The following is a 17709-nucleotide window of genomic DNA, read 5'->3' as shown; positions in this document are numbered from 1 at the left end:
GTGGAGACCGAGGTTCAGGGATGTCACATGACTTTGCCCCAGGGGTAAAGATGAGAACCAAGTCCTGTTCGGTCTAAGTCTGGGCTCTCAGCCACCCTTCCCTTTTGGGGGTGCCTGGGACCAGACATACAAAGACTCCCATGAAAGCAGCACACCTTCAGCACACTTGCTAGGCAGGATGGGACTGTGGACGCCCTTCCTCAGTATTTAAGTTCTATTCCTTCCCCACGAGCTCTCCAGGGGACGGTGAGTTCAGTCACATACACCCCCCCATGTCCATCTCTTCCCTTCCCCCCCAAATTGTAAAATCTATTTTGTAATCTATGGAGATCAAGCTCCAGCTCCTTTACTTCCTTTTCACTCTTGGTATTGTTTAATCCAAAGTCCTTGCTCTGTCTAGCCAAATTTCTACCATGGGAGACGACTGTCCTGAATAGTAAGCTGGATTCTTGGCTATTGATCTATTTAGCGAACACAGATGGGGCTGACCCTGGGCCAGGCGCTGTTGCAGGCATTCTATTTGCAAGCATTAATGCAATCTCCATAAACAACCTGGTGAGGTAGGTATTATTACTCTCGTGCCCATGTAATGGATGAGGAAGACTGAGGCACCTGGCTCAAGCACAAAGGGCAGGTCAGAAAATGTAAAGCCTACACCAAGGTCCTGAAATGCCCCAAAGAAGCAGATTTGCACCATGCTTGTGTCTTCCTGGTCCTGACCTGATCTTGTGTTTGTTCTTGGAGTCACCTGGGCCCTGAGCATCTATTCCCTGGAGGCCTCTTAGAACCAAATAGTCTATTCCCCCAGCACTGGCTGCTGCAGTCTCCCCTGGGATCCACCCCCACCCCCCGAGCCAGGTTCAGAGCAGTTACCATCAAAGGGATGCCTCTGCTCCCCGTCGGTCTCATCCTCTGCGAGGATCACCTCTTCTAAAGAGGAAGAGCACATAGTTAAGCTCCAGCGCCTGCAGGCCTCTCCTGGGCTGGGTTCCCTTGGATCAGGAAGGAGAAGGGTCTGCCCAGCCACCTTCCTTCTCCTCTTGCTGACTGAGGCAACTCAACCAGCTACAAATGTGCTGCTCTGTTCTTCCAGACTCCCAGCTTCACTGCAGCCAACACCATCTCCCTCAAAATGAAACGCAGCTTCTTTACTGTGACCTTTAAGGCCTTGCCTGATTTGGCCCCTGTCATCTCCTGGTCCTTGCTTCTTCCCATTTTCCTCTGTACGTATTCTGCTCCAGCCACACGGGTTTCCTGGCTATCACTCAATGCTGCTCCCACCTCAGGGCCTTTGCACTTGCTATTTCCTCTGCCTGGAACTCCCTTCGTTAGACATCTACAAGGCTTCCTTTGGGTTCTGCTCCAACCTCACCTCCTCAGCTATTTCCACCCTACCTCGTTTGGACCACCCCACCTCCTCCAGCTTTTTTCCACTTCCTACGCTGTTTTATTTTTCTTCTCAGCATTGGGGAACACTCAACACCAAGTGCCCTTGTTTATTTTCTGTCTCCTTCAGTAGAACATTTAGGAGCCCCAAGGGTGAGGATTTGGTCTTTTGGTCACTGCCATATCCTCAGTGCCTAGAACGGTGCCTGATACACAGGGGGTGCTCCATAAATGTCTGCTGAATGGCCGAACCAATAAACACGCACCCACTGTGTGTTGGGCCCTGCCCTTGCTCGGTGGCTTAGCTTGGAAGCTCTTACCGCACACTCCCCAGCCCTGCAAGGGAGACGCTATCGTATCTCCATTTAACAACTAAGGAAACTGGAACACAGGGAAGTGAGCTTCACGGCTAGGAGGTTGGCAGAGCTGGGATGTAAACCAAAAGTCCCTCAGCCGTTACGTGACACCTTATCCTGGTGTCACCCTGAAAGTTTCTCTACCCTGCTCCAGATTGCCTGCTGCTGAGAAGCAGGGCCACCCAACTAGGTCCTCTTTCTCCTGCCATCAAGGCCCTCCCTTCCCCCACCCGTGAGCTGCATGCAGGACTCCGTGTACTCCGAAACTCTCGGAATGAAAGGGCCTCACCTGCTTTTGAGATCCACTCCATGTACCCATTGAGCTCTCGTTCAATCTGCTGCTGCCTCCTGAGTTTCAGAAAAGCCCGCCGGTTCTCCACCCGCTCCCTTTCTTTGGCAAACTCTCTGCAGAAGCAGGAAAGAGCCAGGTGTGGCTGTTGCTGACATTTTAGGGTGTGTGTGTGTGTGTGTTTGGGGGTTCAGAAATCCCTAGAGGGCAGGCAGTGGACTTTAACACAAGAAATCATGTCTCCTGAGATATCAGAACACCACAGGGGTTGGGAGTATTTCTTCCAGCTTCCCACGTTATCCAACAACTTCACTCAGGTAGAGGAAAAGAGTAAAGCCACAGAACCATGCCATGCCAACCACTGCTGGCCGCGTACCCCATTCTGATTCTCTATACTCTCGGGTGGAGAATATTTTCATCCCTCTTTTAAGTGAGGCCAATGAGACATAAGCTGAAGATTCCTGTGGTAGCCTGATATATATCCTTTCCCTTTTTGTTCCCTCTTTCTTCTTCATGTTTGGAGTGTGCAGTGGCCCCTCTTGTGAGTGTGAGGCAGCTGTCTTAAGACCATGAGGCATCCATGAGACTGAAACCCTCTGTCCGGTTAGGATGTCAGAGTAGAAAGCTAGAATGAACCGGGGTCCTTCACGTCACCATGGAGCCACCATTCCAGCCCCCGGACTTCTTGTGATGAGAAAAAAAAACCTATTTATCATCAAGACCCCCAATCTCCAAACCCACATTCAGTCTTGGGGATAAGAGATACTACGTGTCATGAAAATGCACGTTTGGGGGCGCCTGGGTGGCTCAGTGGTTAAAGCCTCTGCCTTCGGCTCAGGTCATGATCTCAAGGTCCTGGGATCGAGTCCCACATCGGGCTCTCTGCTCATCAGGGAGCCTGCCTCCTCCTCCTGTCTCTCTCTGCCTGCCTCTCTGCCTACTTGTGATCTGTCAAATAAATAAAAAAAATCTTAAAAAAATAAAAAAAGAAAATGCATGTTTGATTGTATACTGAAATATACAGTATATTTGGAAAATGGGAAGGGGGAACCCAATCTATTGGTTTTTTAAAAAATTTAAGTTATAAAAAGTAAAGCTCTGTAGAAGTTTCTTGTGTGGTGGTTGTGGTTGGGAAAGACTTCTGAATGAGAAGTCTGCATTGGAAAGAACCTCCCCTTTCTCAGGTGGAGGTTGCTCAATGCCAGGGGTACAATGTTGTGAGCTAATGTTGGAGTGGATTCCAGCCCTAATGAGTCCTTTCCCTGGGTGCTTTTAGCAGTGCACAACCTGTGCACCTGTACCTGACTTGCTAATAACTTCCTGGCTAAACCAAGACAAGGGAAGGTATATTTTCTGCCTGGAGAATGAAAACAAAGGTTTGATGGTCTCTTTATGGTCAGAAGATGGTGAGGGGGTGTGGGATGGGGAGACTAGCAGAGACTTACCCTGACAGCACACCCAACACGAGGTTCAGCATAAAAAAGGAGCCAATGATGATGAGGGGGATGAAGTACAACCAGTTCCAAGTGTTCCCTGAGGCATCGTTGCTCTGTGGGAAATGAGGACGGAAAGTAGGTGAGAGTTCATGGGACTCAAGTATGACCTGACAGGTGGGAGAAGAGGGAGCTCTGCCCTCAAATGTCCTTGGCCTGTGGAGTCTGGAGCTCTGGAAGCGCAGACAGATAAATGGAACTGGATCAATTAGTGGGGGAAACCCCAGAGGTACCATTAGACGGACAAAGTCCCCTCTTAATAATGTAGGCCTCACAGGACCCAGGAACCAGCATGAAACTCAAGAGAACATCCCAGACCAAACTCCAGGAAAAAAGAAGGAAAAAAAAACCCCAATCAAAATGTAGAAATGATCCCCTGGTTCCCTCCTTCTCCCTGATATAGTCACACTCTTCCCTTAGAGGAAGTGCATAAAGGCAGGGTCTGAAGGCCAGGTTAAATCACCAAGACAGATGGCAGGGCTGTGAACCTTTTCCTCAAGGGTCTCCCTCCTCTATGCTCTGCAGCCTCAATGTGAACCACAAAAAAATTCCCAGATGTGCCTAGCTCAGTTTTCGAAGAGGCAGGTAAGATGTCTACAAGTCAAACATTCTTCTCTGGATGGCAGAACACTGTGCCAAGAAGGAAGTAAGAGGAGGGGATGAAAATCAAGACTAGAAAGAGAAAGAGAGGGAGAAATATAAAAACAGGTGCTCATGGAGTACTTGGGCCAGATGCTCTAAGTATATTAGCTATGTTAGCTTAGTTACTCATTTAATCCTCATGATGATCCTATTCTACCATCATGCCCATTTTCTAACTGGGGAAACTGAGGCCTAGAAAGACAAAAGTGCCAGTACAAGGTCCCAGAGCCAATGGGTGGTAGACATGGGACTGGAACCAGGAGGTGGGAACCCAGAGCCCATGGAGGTAACCTCTGTGCTGGGGAAGCCCTGGCATCAGCAGCTGGAGCAGAGGGAGCCTTATGGTGGCTCATCTGGTCTGGGACACCCATGGAACATGGCTTTAAAAGCTCATCTTTAAACACACCCATACGATGCTACTTCTCCTGCCCCTGCTCCCACCAACCACAAATACTAGGATGAGAAAGACTGATTCTATCAGGGGAGGATTCTATCAGGATTCTATCAGGGGAGGAGTCTATCAGGATTCTATCTATTGGGGAGTCTGAAGAAGCTGGAATCTCCCTTATGTTGCCCATGGGAGGGTAATATGGTGTATGAGTGCTCTGCCTGGGGTAACAAAGAACTACAACCAGGGGCCTTAAAACAACAGAAATTTATTGTCTCACAGTTCTTGAAGGCCAGATGTTTGAGACCAGGGTGTCAGCTGGGTTTGTTCCTTTTGGAGGCTCTGAGGCTGAAACCATTGTACGCCTCTCCCCTGGCATCTGGGAGTTTGCTGATAATCTTTGGTGGTTCCTTGGCTTATAGACACATCACCCTGATCTTCACCTTCATCTTTGCATGACATTCTCCTTGTGTGCATGTCTGTCTCTCTGTCCAAATTCTTTCCCCTCTTTTAAAGATGTCAGCCATATTGGACTAGGGCCCACCCTAATGACCTCATCTTCGACAATGATCCCATGTCCAATGAAGGTCATGCTTTGCTGGTACTGGGTGTTAGGACTTCAGTATATGAATTGGGGGAGGGAGGACACGATTCAATCCATAACACATGGTACAACCACTTTGGAAAAGGGGTTGGGAATTTCTACCAAAATTAAATCACATACTTGTACTACCACCCAGAAATTCCACTCCTGAGTCCTGGGTCGTTACCCAACAGAAATATGAATGGCATGGTCAAGATTGTTCATAGTGGTGATCTTCATAATAGCCCCAAACTGGAAATGGTCTGAACCCTCATTAACAAGAGGATAAATAAATGGAGTGTCATGCAATGAATGACTGCCACTTGTCACATGAAACCTTACTGAGTTAGTTAGTGTCAGGCAAAGGAAGCCAGACAGAAAAGAACATGTATGGGAGATTCCATTTCTACAAAATACAAAAGCAGGCAAACTAGTCAACCATGCCTGAGGTCCTGATGGGGCACCCTTTGTGGAGGGGGCCCCAAGGGGCTTTCAGGGCTGAGAAGGTTCTGTTTCCTGATCTGGGTGCTGGTCACACAGGTGTACCCAGTTTGTGAAAATTCATCAAGCTCCTCACTTAAGATCTGTAGGTTTTCCGTATGCTTATTTTACTTTACTTTTTAACCATATTTTTTGGGTAAACTTTACTTCAAAAAGGAAGAAAATTTTGACCCATGGTACAACTTGGAAGAATCTTGAGGACACCATGTTGAGTGAAGTAAGCCAGTCATAAAAAGGCAGAGGCTGGGGGTGCCTGGGTTGCTCGGTCAGTTAAGTGTCTGCCTTCAGCTCAGGTCATGATCCCAGTGTCCTGGGATTGAGCCCTGCATCGGGCTCCCTGCTCAGTGAGGAGTCTGCTCCTCCTTCTCCCTCTGCCCTCCGCCCTCCTTGTGCTCTCTCATGCACTTTCTCTTTCAAATAAATAAGTAAATTCTTAAAAAAAAAAAAAAGAAATGCTTTATGATTCTACTTCTATGCAATCCCTACAGAAGTCACAGTCACAGAGATAGGAAGTAGATGGCGGGCACCAGGGGCTGTAGGAGGGAGCAGGGAGTCAGTGTTCAGTGGGGACACAGTCTATTCACAAGATATAATGAGTTCTGGAGATGGGTGGTGGGGATAGCTGCTCAACAATGAGAATGTACTTACTGCCACAGAACTGGACACTTAAAAATCATTAAGATGGTAAAGTTTATGTCGTGTGTGTTTTACCACAATTAAAAAATGGAAAACAAAGCGAACCAACAAACAAAGCCAACTTTCATCATAGACACACACAAGTTCTGGGCACAATTAATATGTCAGGGCTCTTGTACATGTCCTTCTTCCAACAAACACCCAAAGTTCTGATGTTTTGCTTCTAGAAGGTTCTGGAAGAAAGAATGGAGTCAGCAGAACAGGGCTGGACAGAAGGCAGGACTGGGTTTGTGCTTTTCCTTTCCAGTGCTGCGGCAGCTGAGGCTTCTCATGCCTATTTCTTAGGCTAAATATAGTCCAGGGAGAGAAAGCCCGCACCAGCCAACACAAGAAAAAGTCTGGGCCATCTCAGGAAACAGGTTTGGGATGGGGACAGGCGGGTGGGGGAAGAGAGGTGGGATGGAACAGGGAGAAACAGCAGAGGCCCCTCAGAACTGAGGCGGCCCCTCCATCTCAGCCTCTGCTCCCAATCTAGCTCCCCAATAGGCTTAGGACCCCTCTGGCCCATGACATGCTGCCCAGCCTAATAAGAGACATACCCAGTGCCAGGCACTCAGTCTACCTGAGCTCAGTTAATCCTCTCACAGACCCCAAAAAGGTGGTACACAATTCTTCCCATCCTCCTTGGAGGGTAAGGAGAAGTAACGTTCCATGCCCAAGGTCCATTCTGGGTTGCTTTTTGTCCCCCCACTTTCCCAGTACCTGGGAATGTGACTTTACTTGAAAATAGGTCTCTGCAGCTGCCATCAAGTTAAGGTGAGGTCATGATGGGGGGGGCCCTCATTCAATGTGACTGGTGTCCTTTTAAAGAGGAGGAAAACACCAGGTTGAGACAGGGACATGCAGGGGAGAGGATGGCCACATGGCTATGAAGGCAGAGTGTGGAGGGAAGCCAAGGAATGCCAAGGGTCAACAGCCACTGGAAGAAGCCAGAACAAGGTAAGGAAGGGTTCTACTGAGTCTCAGACAGAGCACAGCCTTCCTGACAGCTTAGTCTCTGGCTTCTGGCCTCCGTGTGTTGGCAGCCACAGAAAACAAATATAGCTACTAATTGGCAGAGGTACCCCACCCCCCAATGCCCCTGTCACTCTGCCCCTGGATATCTCTTCTCTAGTCACATGGGCTCCTTTCAGCTCCTCAGATACCCTAGGCATAGTCCCATCTCAGGACCTTTGCACCTGCTGCTCCCCCGTTGGAAGGCTCTTCCCCCAGATTCCTACATGGTTCCTCCCTCACTCCTCTTCAGGTCTTTGCTCAAATGCCACCTTCTCCAAGAGGTCTTCCTTGATGGCCCTTTCTTTCTTTTTTTTTTTTAAGATTTTATTTATTTATTTGACAGACAGAGATCACAGATAGGCAGAGAGGCAGGCAGAGAGAGAGAGGAGGAAGCAGGCTCCCTGCCGAGCAGAGAGCCCAATGTGGGACTCGATCCCAGGACCCTGGGACCATGACCTGAGCCGAAGGCAGAGGCTTTAACCCACTGAGCCACCCAGGCGCCCCGACGGCCCTTTATTTCTAATCCCATTTCCTGTGCCAGATTTTCCCTTAGCTTCACCCTCTCTACACTTTTCCTATTTCTCCTGCTCACTGTCCATCTCCCCGGCTAGAATGTCAGTTCCACAAGGTGCTTTTTTTGTTCTTGTTCACTGCTGTATTCCCTAGCACAATGCCAGGTATGCAAGCAGTGCTCAACACATGTTTGTGGAATGACTGAATGAGAGGTGGGTCCAAGTTCCCCACACATCCTGCACCATCAGTTCCCAAGCTGTCCTTCCTCTCTCACCTCCCTTGTTTGCTTTTCTCCCTGGGACCGAGAACTTGTTCTCTTTCCAGTCTGGCCCAAATTATTCAAGTCCATGCTCTACAGCCAACAAATCAAGGAGAAGAAGTTGGGGGAGGGGTGGATGCAATTTTTGATAAGGAGGTGGGCTTTCCCTGGGGTCTGCTTGGGAACAAAATGGGAACTACGTTTCCCAAGAAGGAAGGCTAGAGCTGCCACTGCTATTCTGATAGCAGACGATGTGGGGGGCCCAAACTTCCCCTCCTGGGTCTGACCTCCTTTGGCAGTTCAGGAAAAGGGCGGGTGTGTGCACGAGTCTGGGTTTGGCGAAATGAAGGAGGATGGAAACTTGTTCACCTGTCATAATCAGTAATCCTGAAAAGGATGGGTTCTTAAGAGTCCTGTCTTTTTCCCAAAGGCTCAAAGAATTCCAGTGCTTGGAACACTTTCTTATTAGTGTTGTCACTAAGTATTTCTGGTGATATGGTGGGATGGCCCGTCCCAGCCCCCCTGTGGTTGGCTGAGGGCCTCAAGCTGAGTGCTGGCCAATAAGGAGTGAGTGGAGACAGCTGTGCCACTTTGGAACACTGAACTGTCACCGTGGGACCCTTGAGGCTTTCTTTCTATTTGGGACAGCAAGTGGCAATGTCCTAGCTGTTTGATCGGCTGGCTTCCAAGTGGCAATGGTGAGCACAGCCCCTTCTCTCCCACGGCCAACCTACACTGGACACGTAGTGTGAGCAATAAAGGGATCTGTTGTTAATGTCATGGAGACTTTGGGGGATGCTTGTTACTGCAGCATCACACAGTTTTCCTGGGTGACACACCCTGATATCTCCTTGGTTTGCTCCTTCATCTCCTGCAGGGCTTTCTCAAATGCCACTTTCTCATTGATCCTTCTATGGATCTCATGAGACAGGTGAGGAAAAACAATGTCTCCGGTATGTCTGATGGAGAAATCGGTACACCAAAAGGTAAAGTTCAAGATTACAACGCACTAGTTGTATCTGTTCTCTGAGCCTCTGTCTGGAGCCCAGCGTCCCCTGGAGCCGAGTCCCCTCGATCTTGGTGTGGTTGATGCCTCCTCATCATTCAGTCTTCAGCTCCACTGTCCCCAGCTCAGATAAGCCTTCCCAGGCCTCCTGACCTGGGACTAGCTCCTCCCTCCAGCACTGCCAGACTTCCGTTCTCTTCCTGGCATGCTTTGTTCTTTGATTCACCTTGTCAATTTATACCTTCGCTTTATTTGTAGACAGTTTTTTTTCCTAAAACCTCACCTCCCCAGTGCCCAGAATGGCACCTGGCATACAGCAGGTACTTACTAAGCATTGGTGGCATGATGAATGCAGGTAACCTTGAGGTCCCTGGAATGGGTTGTTTAAATAATACCAAGGGCAGGGACACCTGGGTGGCTCAGTCGGTTAAGCGTCCGGCTCTGGATTTCAGCTCAGGTCATGATCTCAAGGTCAGGCTCCATGTTCAGCAGGGAGTCTGCTTGAGATTCTCTCTCTCTGCCCCTCCCCCACAAAATAAATAAATAAATCCTTAAAAAAACAGTATCCATGGACAGGAGACTGTGCTTATCTCAGGTCCAAATGATCAGGCTATTTCCCTGGGAACAAAGAGGCAGGCAAGACAACCACTGTCACTTTAGTGACAAATACCCTTTGATTCCCACAGTTTCTATACCCAGGGGATGGGGGAACCAGGCTGAGGAAGGCAACGTGACTTGCCAGCTCGCACAGGGTGTGGATGGCACAGCTGGGACTGGAACCGTCCTTCTGGCTTGCAACAGAAAGATTTCTTTTTCTACTTCACCTCTTCGCTGCACTTACATAGTATTTTATATTTATAATAGTTGGCCCGTGAGAGCCTTAAAGGAGAGACTGATTCATCCCCACACTGCTGGTGCCTAGCGTGGCGCCTGGTGTTTAGCAAGCGTTCAATAAATACTCATCAAACAAATTAATGGCTGAGTCCCAGTAAAATTCTTAAGTGCTTTCTGTTTTATGGTTTATTTTCCTCTATTTTTTTTTTTTTTTTGAGCCTGGTTCATTCAGAAAAAGTATAGAGGATGTTAAGAAAAAAAATACGCAATTCAGGAGAACACCCAATTCCCCAGCATACTGGATAAAAATGGGTTTGACCGTGAAAGAGCCAATGTCCCACAGTGGCTGTGAGGGAGGTCGTATGTCCTAGTTTATACTCATTGTAGATCACGCAATGCCTGTTAATTATTTTTTGAGTCCTCCTTTCCCTATTTGCTCTCAAAATTGTCCCGGTTTGGATGATAAATTCCACAGCCTCTCTACCTATTTGATCATGTCACCTCCTCTGGCCTCACCAGCTCCCTCATTTGCTTTCACTCACTCCCCACCTTGCTGCTTCTCATAAATGCCAGGAACATTCCTGTCCCAGGGCCTTTGCACTGGCTATCCTGTCTGCCTGGGCTTCTTTTCCCTAGCATACTTGCATGGCGACCCCCTTACCTCCTTCAGGGCTTATTAGAAGAACTGCAACCCCTTACTTTGACAATCCAAAGCTCCTCTCCTGTTTAATTTTTCTCCTAAGCTCTCTTTCCCCTCTTACACAGGAGTCCTCAAAGTTCAGCCCATGGCCTAGCCACTTGTGTTTGTAAATGATGGTTTTATGGGTACACAGTCATGACCATTCTCTTATGTATTTTCTCTGTGGCTGCTTCTGTGTTATGACAGCAGACTGAGTAGTTGTGAGAGAGATGGTGAGGCCTGCCAAGCCTAAAATATTTAAGATACTCTCTGCCCTTTACACATACATATATAATCTCTAAATTATGTTGATGATCCCAATCCCCTGCTTCCTCCACTAAAATGTCAACTCCCCCCAAACAGGGATTTTTGTCTCTTCCATTCGCTGCATATCCTGAGTGCCTGGAAGAGTGCACGAACGTAGGAGGCATTCAATGAATGTTTGTTGAATGAATGTATGACCCAAAGTCCCCTCAGTTTTGGTGATTTGAAATTGGCCAAAAGGAGCATTTATGAATTAAAAAGGGTTTGGGCCAAAGATCAGTTTCAAGCACAAGTGACCATTTGTCAAGGGACACACATTTATAACCATCAACCATGCACAGTCTCGCTGCCTTCCTAATTGACATTAACTGAAGGAGAGAAACAGAGTGAGAGACACACAGTAAAGCAGAGAGGTGGAGAGGGAGAAAGGGAAGACAGGTGGAGGAGGAGACAGAGACAGATACGACATAAAAGACACAAAGAAAGAGGGGGAAAAGGAAGAGAAGGGGAGAGTCAAACAAAGGGGAGGGAGTGGGATGATGAGTTCCCAGTGCTGGGTTCGAATCCAGATTTCACCACGCTTGGCTATAGGACCTTGGCAGGTTGCTTTATCCCTGTGGACCTCAGTTTCCTCATCTGGATGATGGGTCTAAAAATGCCTCTTGCACAATGTTGTTTTATGGATTGATCAACAGGACAAGAAGATGTGTGGCATCTGGTAAATTCAGTGAATGGCAGCCAAAAATGAACTTAGGGGGGCGCCTGGGTGGCTCAGTGGGTTAAAGCCTCTGCCTTCGGCTCAGGTCATGATCTCAGGTCCTGGGATTGAGCCCCACATCGGGCTCTCTGCTCAGCAGGGAGCCTGCTTCCTCCTCCCTCTCTCTGCCTGCCTCTCTGCCTACCTGCGATCTCTATCTGTCAAATAAATAAATAAAATCTTAAAAAAAATGAACTTAGGTAGTGTTGGTCCTGCCAGGACACCCATGCTGTTCATGACAGGTCCTGGGTTAAGGACCTGTGCCTCTCCCCCTGCTCTCCCTTGTGTCCACCAAGAGAGGGCAGTTCCCATCACCCACACGCTGCTTCCAGGCTGCTTTGGGTCAGCACAATGCTCCTGAGCTTCCCCATGCCACCGCCACCACCTGGGGCAAAAAAACAAGTATGGGCCACTCTATCGCCTGACACATGTTCACTAAACTCACTGGGTAATAATGCGTCTGTCAGATCAGCATCTTGTACATCTCAAACTTGTATGTCAATAACACAAAAACCACAAAGAATCCCTGAATTCTCTAATGTAGGCTCTTTGGCCCCTAATCTATGTTTTCTGCCCCAGACTTAAAGGGAGTCTTAAGAAATTACTCCTTTAAAAATTAAATGGCTCTCCATGCTCAGTGGGGAGGGAGCCTGCTTCTCCCTCCCTTCTGCCCCTCCTCCCACTCATGCTCTCTTCTCTCAAATCAATAAATAAAATCTTAAAAAAAATTAAACCGCTCTCCCTCCCTTCCTCCATATCTCTTTCCTGGGGTTCAGTTCAGGGCACCTGGTCCTGCCACTTCCTGGCCGCCAACCTCCGGCCACACTCTCTATCTCGGACTCTTATTTGTAAAATGGGGGATAGTCCTCTCTCCCCCTCAGGTTATTTATAAACTAAACTCCTGACTTTATTTGAACTTTGTCAGTTTCCCATTAATGTCTCCTTTCTGTTCCAGAACCTCACGTCACATCCAGTTGTCACATCTCCTTTCGCTCCTCTGGTCTGTGATAATTTCTCAGTCTTCCCTTACATATATCATGACTTTGAGAGTCCGGGACAGGACTGGCCAGGTATTCGGCAGAACACCCTCAAGTCTGGGTTTGTCTATGTTTTGCTCATGATTACACAGGGATTGTGAGTCTTAGGGAAGAAAACCAGAGGTGAGGTCCCCTGCCCATCACATCCATCAGGGGTCATACGATTGTGTGTGTGTGTGGGGGGGCATCCGACCTTGGTCCCTTGCTTAAGGTGGTGTCTGAGAGGTTTCCCCACTGTAAAATGACTTCATCTCTCCCTTCCCTACTCTATTCTCTGGAAGTGAGTCACTAAGTCCAGCCTACCCTCCAATGAGGGGGGAGACTCAACCCTGTTTCTAGAAGTGGAGCATCTGCATTTATATTAAACGGAATTCTTCCATAAGGAAGATTTCCTTTTTCTTCATTTAATTTGTTTATTTAATAGTAAAACAATAAGAATGAGCATTGATTATTGCTATATCAATTGAGCCTTTGGTGTTCACCCTCTCTGGACGGGTGACGCAGCCAACACACTGTGGACACACCCAGAAAATATTCATTCCCCCACCTCATCATAATGAGCAAAAATATCTTTTTTTTCCTCTTAAATCTATAACAAGACAAATCTAATTTTTTTTCCTGATTACAAAAGGAAATGGTGCTCACAGTAGAAAAATTGATAATACAGAGAAGAATCGGGAAGATAAAGATTCCTGAACCGCACTCTCTAGAGGCCATCTTGGTACAGTGCGTTCCAGTCTTTCGTTCCCTAACGTATATTTTCAAATGTACACACTTGAGAGCAGAAGATAGGACAGGCTGAAGTGGATCGCAACCCCTACGATCATGTGTGGAAACCCTGAGCCCCAGTGTGATGGTGTTAGGAGGCGGGGCCTCTGGGAGTTGGTCAGGGTTGGAGGGGGTTACACAGGTGGGGCCCCCATGATGAGGTTAGTGTCTTTATACGAAGAGACACCAGAGAGCTAGCTGTCTCTCCCCTGGCAAGAAGCTGGCTGTCCTTAAGCCAGGTAGAGAGTCCTCACCGTGTTGGCCCTATGGTTCCAGCATCCAGAACCGTGAGCAATGAGTTTCTGTTGTTGAAGCCGCCTGCTGCATACTCTTATAATGGCAGCCAGAGCTAAGACATAGGTTTACCTCACCTTGATTCTTTAAAAAAAAAGAAAATCAGTTCTCCCCACTCGTCATTATAGAGTGTGCATTTCCACGCGTCCGTAAATATTCTCCCAACAGATGCTTTTTAATGACGACGTAATATTCCATCATATGAAGGGATCATACGGTACTGAACCAGTTGCTTCCAGTTTTGTTCTATTTTTACAAATAATGCTGAGATGCACATCCTGATATAAATCTTTGACAACACTGCTGATTAGCTGGGGTTAGGCTTTTTCCAGAAGGCGCTTAATTTAACCAGGAAGCCAAGCAGAAAAGAAAAGGAACAAATCAAAACTGGGAAAACCAGGACTGAAGGGGGCTGAACATGCCATGTAGGTGAGCTACTGCTGTTTCCTTTGCCAAGAATGCTCTCCCACAAACATCCGTCTGGCGCTCTCCTTCTCTCTGGAAATGTCACTTCCTCTGAGGAGCCCTCCCTGATTGCCGACCTAGACTAGCCCCGCCTTCCTCTTGTGCTCTTTTGTCCTCACAGGGCATGTCACCACATCCCCTGTTATGCATTTGCTTACTTTCTATGTCCCACCATAGATGCAGTTTTTGATTTATCATGTTAATGTTTCCGTCCATCTCCGCTATCAGAGTGAGGATTTTTGTCCATCTTCTTCATGGTGGGTCCCTTCCCCTGCTGCCACCTGCCCATTTCCCAGCACACAGTAGGTGCTCAACAGTTAGTGAATAATCAAATGGTTATCAATGATATTGAGAAAAGAAATGAGATGTTGGGATTGTAAAGTCCTGCCCACCCAGGCAGGTGGCATCCATCTGGCTCATGGATTCTAAGAAACCTGGAGCTGGTGCACCCAGATTCTCTACTCCTGGGTCTCACCTGTCAGAGGCCAGTGAGGCCATGCCCACAGGCCTTGGCTCTAGCACAAATACAGAGGATAAAGATTCCAGACCTTGTGGCTGCCTGTGGCCAGATGCATTGAGGAGGCAGGGCTGGCAGAGGGCAGAACACAACAGCAGGGCCCAAATGCCTAGAAAAGCAGCAGCTCTGTCCTCAGCAGCAGAAACTCAAAGGTAGTCACCTTAGCCCCCTGCCTTTGACAATGAGAGGCTTTAATGGTTGTATTAAGTTTGTGTCTTAATTTGAGAAGCCCTAGACAAGGGTTCAAGTCCAGTAGTTTATCTGGGAGGTGTTATGGATTGAATAATACCCCCCCCAAAAAAAAGGATACATTGAAGTGTTAACCCCCAGGACCTCAGAATGTGACCTTATTTGGAAATCAGGTCATTGCCGAGGTCATTAGTTAAGACCAGATGGTGCTGGAGTAGGGTGGGCCCTAATCCAACATGACCTGTGTCTTTATAAGAAGACAGCCAAGTGAAGATGGGATATTCAAGTGGAGGGCAGAGAATGTGTAAGCCAGGGGATGCCAAAGATTGTTGGCTAGAAGCTGGAGGAGGCCAAGAAGGCCAATGCCTTGATAGGGCGCTTCTGGCACCCAGACTGGGAGACAACGAATGTCTGTTGCTTTAGCCACAACTTCGTGCTACTTTATTACTGCTCTAGACTCACATCAGGCCCAGATCATGGGTGGGGTTTCTACTCACAGGATGGTGGTGGGATGTGAGTACATGTAAAGTTCTAGAAGCTGCTCGGAGTTAGTAACAGCTACCAGTGTGTTGAGGGTGAGGGTGGGGAATGAAGTGGAACCCCACAGCTCACTCCACTTCGTCGGGTGCTGCTGGGGTTTTTATGATAAGAAATTCTTATGTTTCTGAGAGCCACGCCTACCAGGGTGGAGAATTCGGCCCTACACAGAGCTCGCTGAGGACCAGGCACTGTTCTAAACACTTCACATGTACCCAGCTCACTCAGTCCTCCTGCCCTGTGAGGTAGGACCATGCCTCTGCTCGTACTCCACAAGTGGAAAGAGGCACAGAGAGGCCAAGTGACTTGCCCAAGGTTGCACAGCAAGGAAGTGGTAGAGTCAGGATGGGGACCCAGGCAGTCTGGTGCCTGACTGTGCTCTCACCACTTCCCCTCAGCTCGTTTCCCCAAAGACAGTTCAGCTCTAAGCTTCTAGCACAAGTATCTCTTCCAACAATGGTGCTTATGACTAGAGAATCTACTGGAAATATGTCGTCCTGCTCATGTTTCCTCTCCCACTACTAAGTACATCCCCAGTGACTTCCTCTGAACCTCTGGACACTTTCTCTGGACACAACCCTTTCCCATGTTCACAATTTTCTTAGCTTCTGTTCCTCAGTCCCATTCTCTGTCCAAGTTCCTCACCTTCCTGGCCCCTGGCTCTGTTTCACTTCCAGAAGGGCTCATTTCCCTCTGCAGCCTCCTCTCACACCACCCTTGCAAAGCAAAAATCTAGAACCCATAAAAATCCCCCAGCAAGCTTTTGCCAATTGGGTGTAACCTTTGATCCAAGCTCTTTGCAAGGGAGGCCCAAGAGAGAGACTGAACATTTCTGAGATCTGTGGTCTGTTTCTAGGACGCTATGCTTAGACAAGGTCTTCATACAAATTAGGACACCATATCTCCTTCTTACATTCTTTATAGTTGTCAAAAACTGTAATAATGGTGGACTACAATACCAAATACCATTATTTGGTAATACCAATAATACAATACCAAATAATGGTAGTCTACAATACAAATTACACTCTTGAGATGTGGCTTGTGCAGTATGTGACATGCTCAGCTGTCCATGGCACTTCTACAATCCACTTCCAGGCTGTACTCTCAGCCCCACCCAAAAATGAGCCACTGGTCAAAAGGATAGGTTCTTGCAAATCTCCGTCCACCCCCAAGGGGGAACTTTCCTTAAGAAACCTCAAGTGCCACCAGGAGGAGACTTCAGCAGCCCCACATGTAGGAAGAAACATGGTGTTGCTTCCCCAGCAGGCCAAGCCCTGGCTCATATGGCAGAACCTTAACTGACAATTTCAGCACTTACGCAGGCAGAGAGGACACCTCTGTGAGTCAACAGAGGTATATGTGGACCAGCCCAATGAGGTCACTACACTTGTGGCACCTTGTATTCCTGACTCCATCCATCTCCAGCTGCTGACAGGTGACTGACTTGGGCGGGGGGGTGGGGGGGAGGCCCTCTCAAGGCACAGGTGGGTGAGGAAGGTGTGCTGTGTTTAGGGCAGAGAGAGTTCTAAAACCTGTACATCTAAATATCTATCAAAATTATAAATACACTTTAGTTGTTGACCCAGTGATCCCACTTCTGGGAATGGACACCACCAACCCCTGCTATTTCTGCACAAGGATGAAAAGACGTAAATGCAGTAGGGCTCATGGCAGCTCTCAGTTCAATGTCAGAGGATGGGGACCCATCCAAGCATTTGTCTCTGGGAGAACTGATTAAATGAACCACAGCCCACCAAACAATGGACTGCTATGCAGCTGTACAAAAGAACGAGGTCATGTTCCATGTCCTGCCATGGAAAGATCTCCAGTATACGTTGTCATGAGACCCGCCCCCTCCCCCCAAAATCACAGAATAAAACAGCAGGCATAGAATGCTACACTTTGGGGTAAGAAAGAGGGAGGAGGATATAGATTTGATTACACTTATATTTGCATAAACACAGAAAGCATACACCAAGGAGCTGAAGGGGTGGCACCTGGTGGAGGGATAGGAAACAGGATGCAAGTGGGGCAGGTGGGCCTGTCTCTAATGTTTTCAAGATCTCAGACAAGAGTACCGATGGAGGCCCACATACTCTGTGTAAATATTTAAAAGCTACTAAATAAAATATGCTGTATGCTTCGCCTTTGTAAACATACCTTCATAAGCACTGGGAAGGTCAGGGTGGAATTTAGAACCTAGATGTCTGCCCTGGATCATGATGTGAGCAAATCCAGCCCTGCCCCTGGACCATGC

At 47.9% G+C, this 17709-nt stretch overlaps 1 protein-coding gene across 15 annotated transcripts in view; it reads right to left on the bottom strand.

The window, feature by feature from the left end:
• The window catches only part of CACNA1A (calcium voltage-gated channel subunit alpha1 A), a 286823-nt gene that overhangs the window by 93617 nt on the left and 175497 nt on the right, over positions 1-17709 (bottom strand). For all 15 annotated transcript variants that reach the window (XM_047700733.1, XM_047700723.1, XM_047700811.1 and 12 more), the window contains 3 exons: positions 3477-3580; positions 2032-2147; positions 874-930 (listed from right to left, as the gene is read on the bottom strand). In XM_047700733.1, the coding sequence (XP_047556689.1) occupies positions 874-930; positions 2032-2147; positions 3477-3580 (277 nt within the window). The remainder of the gene's footprint in view (positions 1-873; positions 931-2031; positions 2148-3476; positions 3581-17709) is intronic.

This window comes from Lutra lutra, chromosome 1, assembly GCF_902655055.1.
Source record: "Lutra lutra chromosome 1, mLutLut1.2, whole genome shotgun sequence".
NCBI classification, from domain to species: domain Eukaryota; kingdom Metazoa; phylum Chordata; class Mammalia; order Carnivora; family Mustelidae; genus Lutra; species Lutra lutra.
This window is presented reverse-complemented; position numbering and strand designations above follow the sequence as displayed.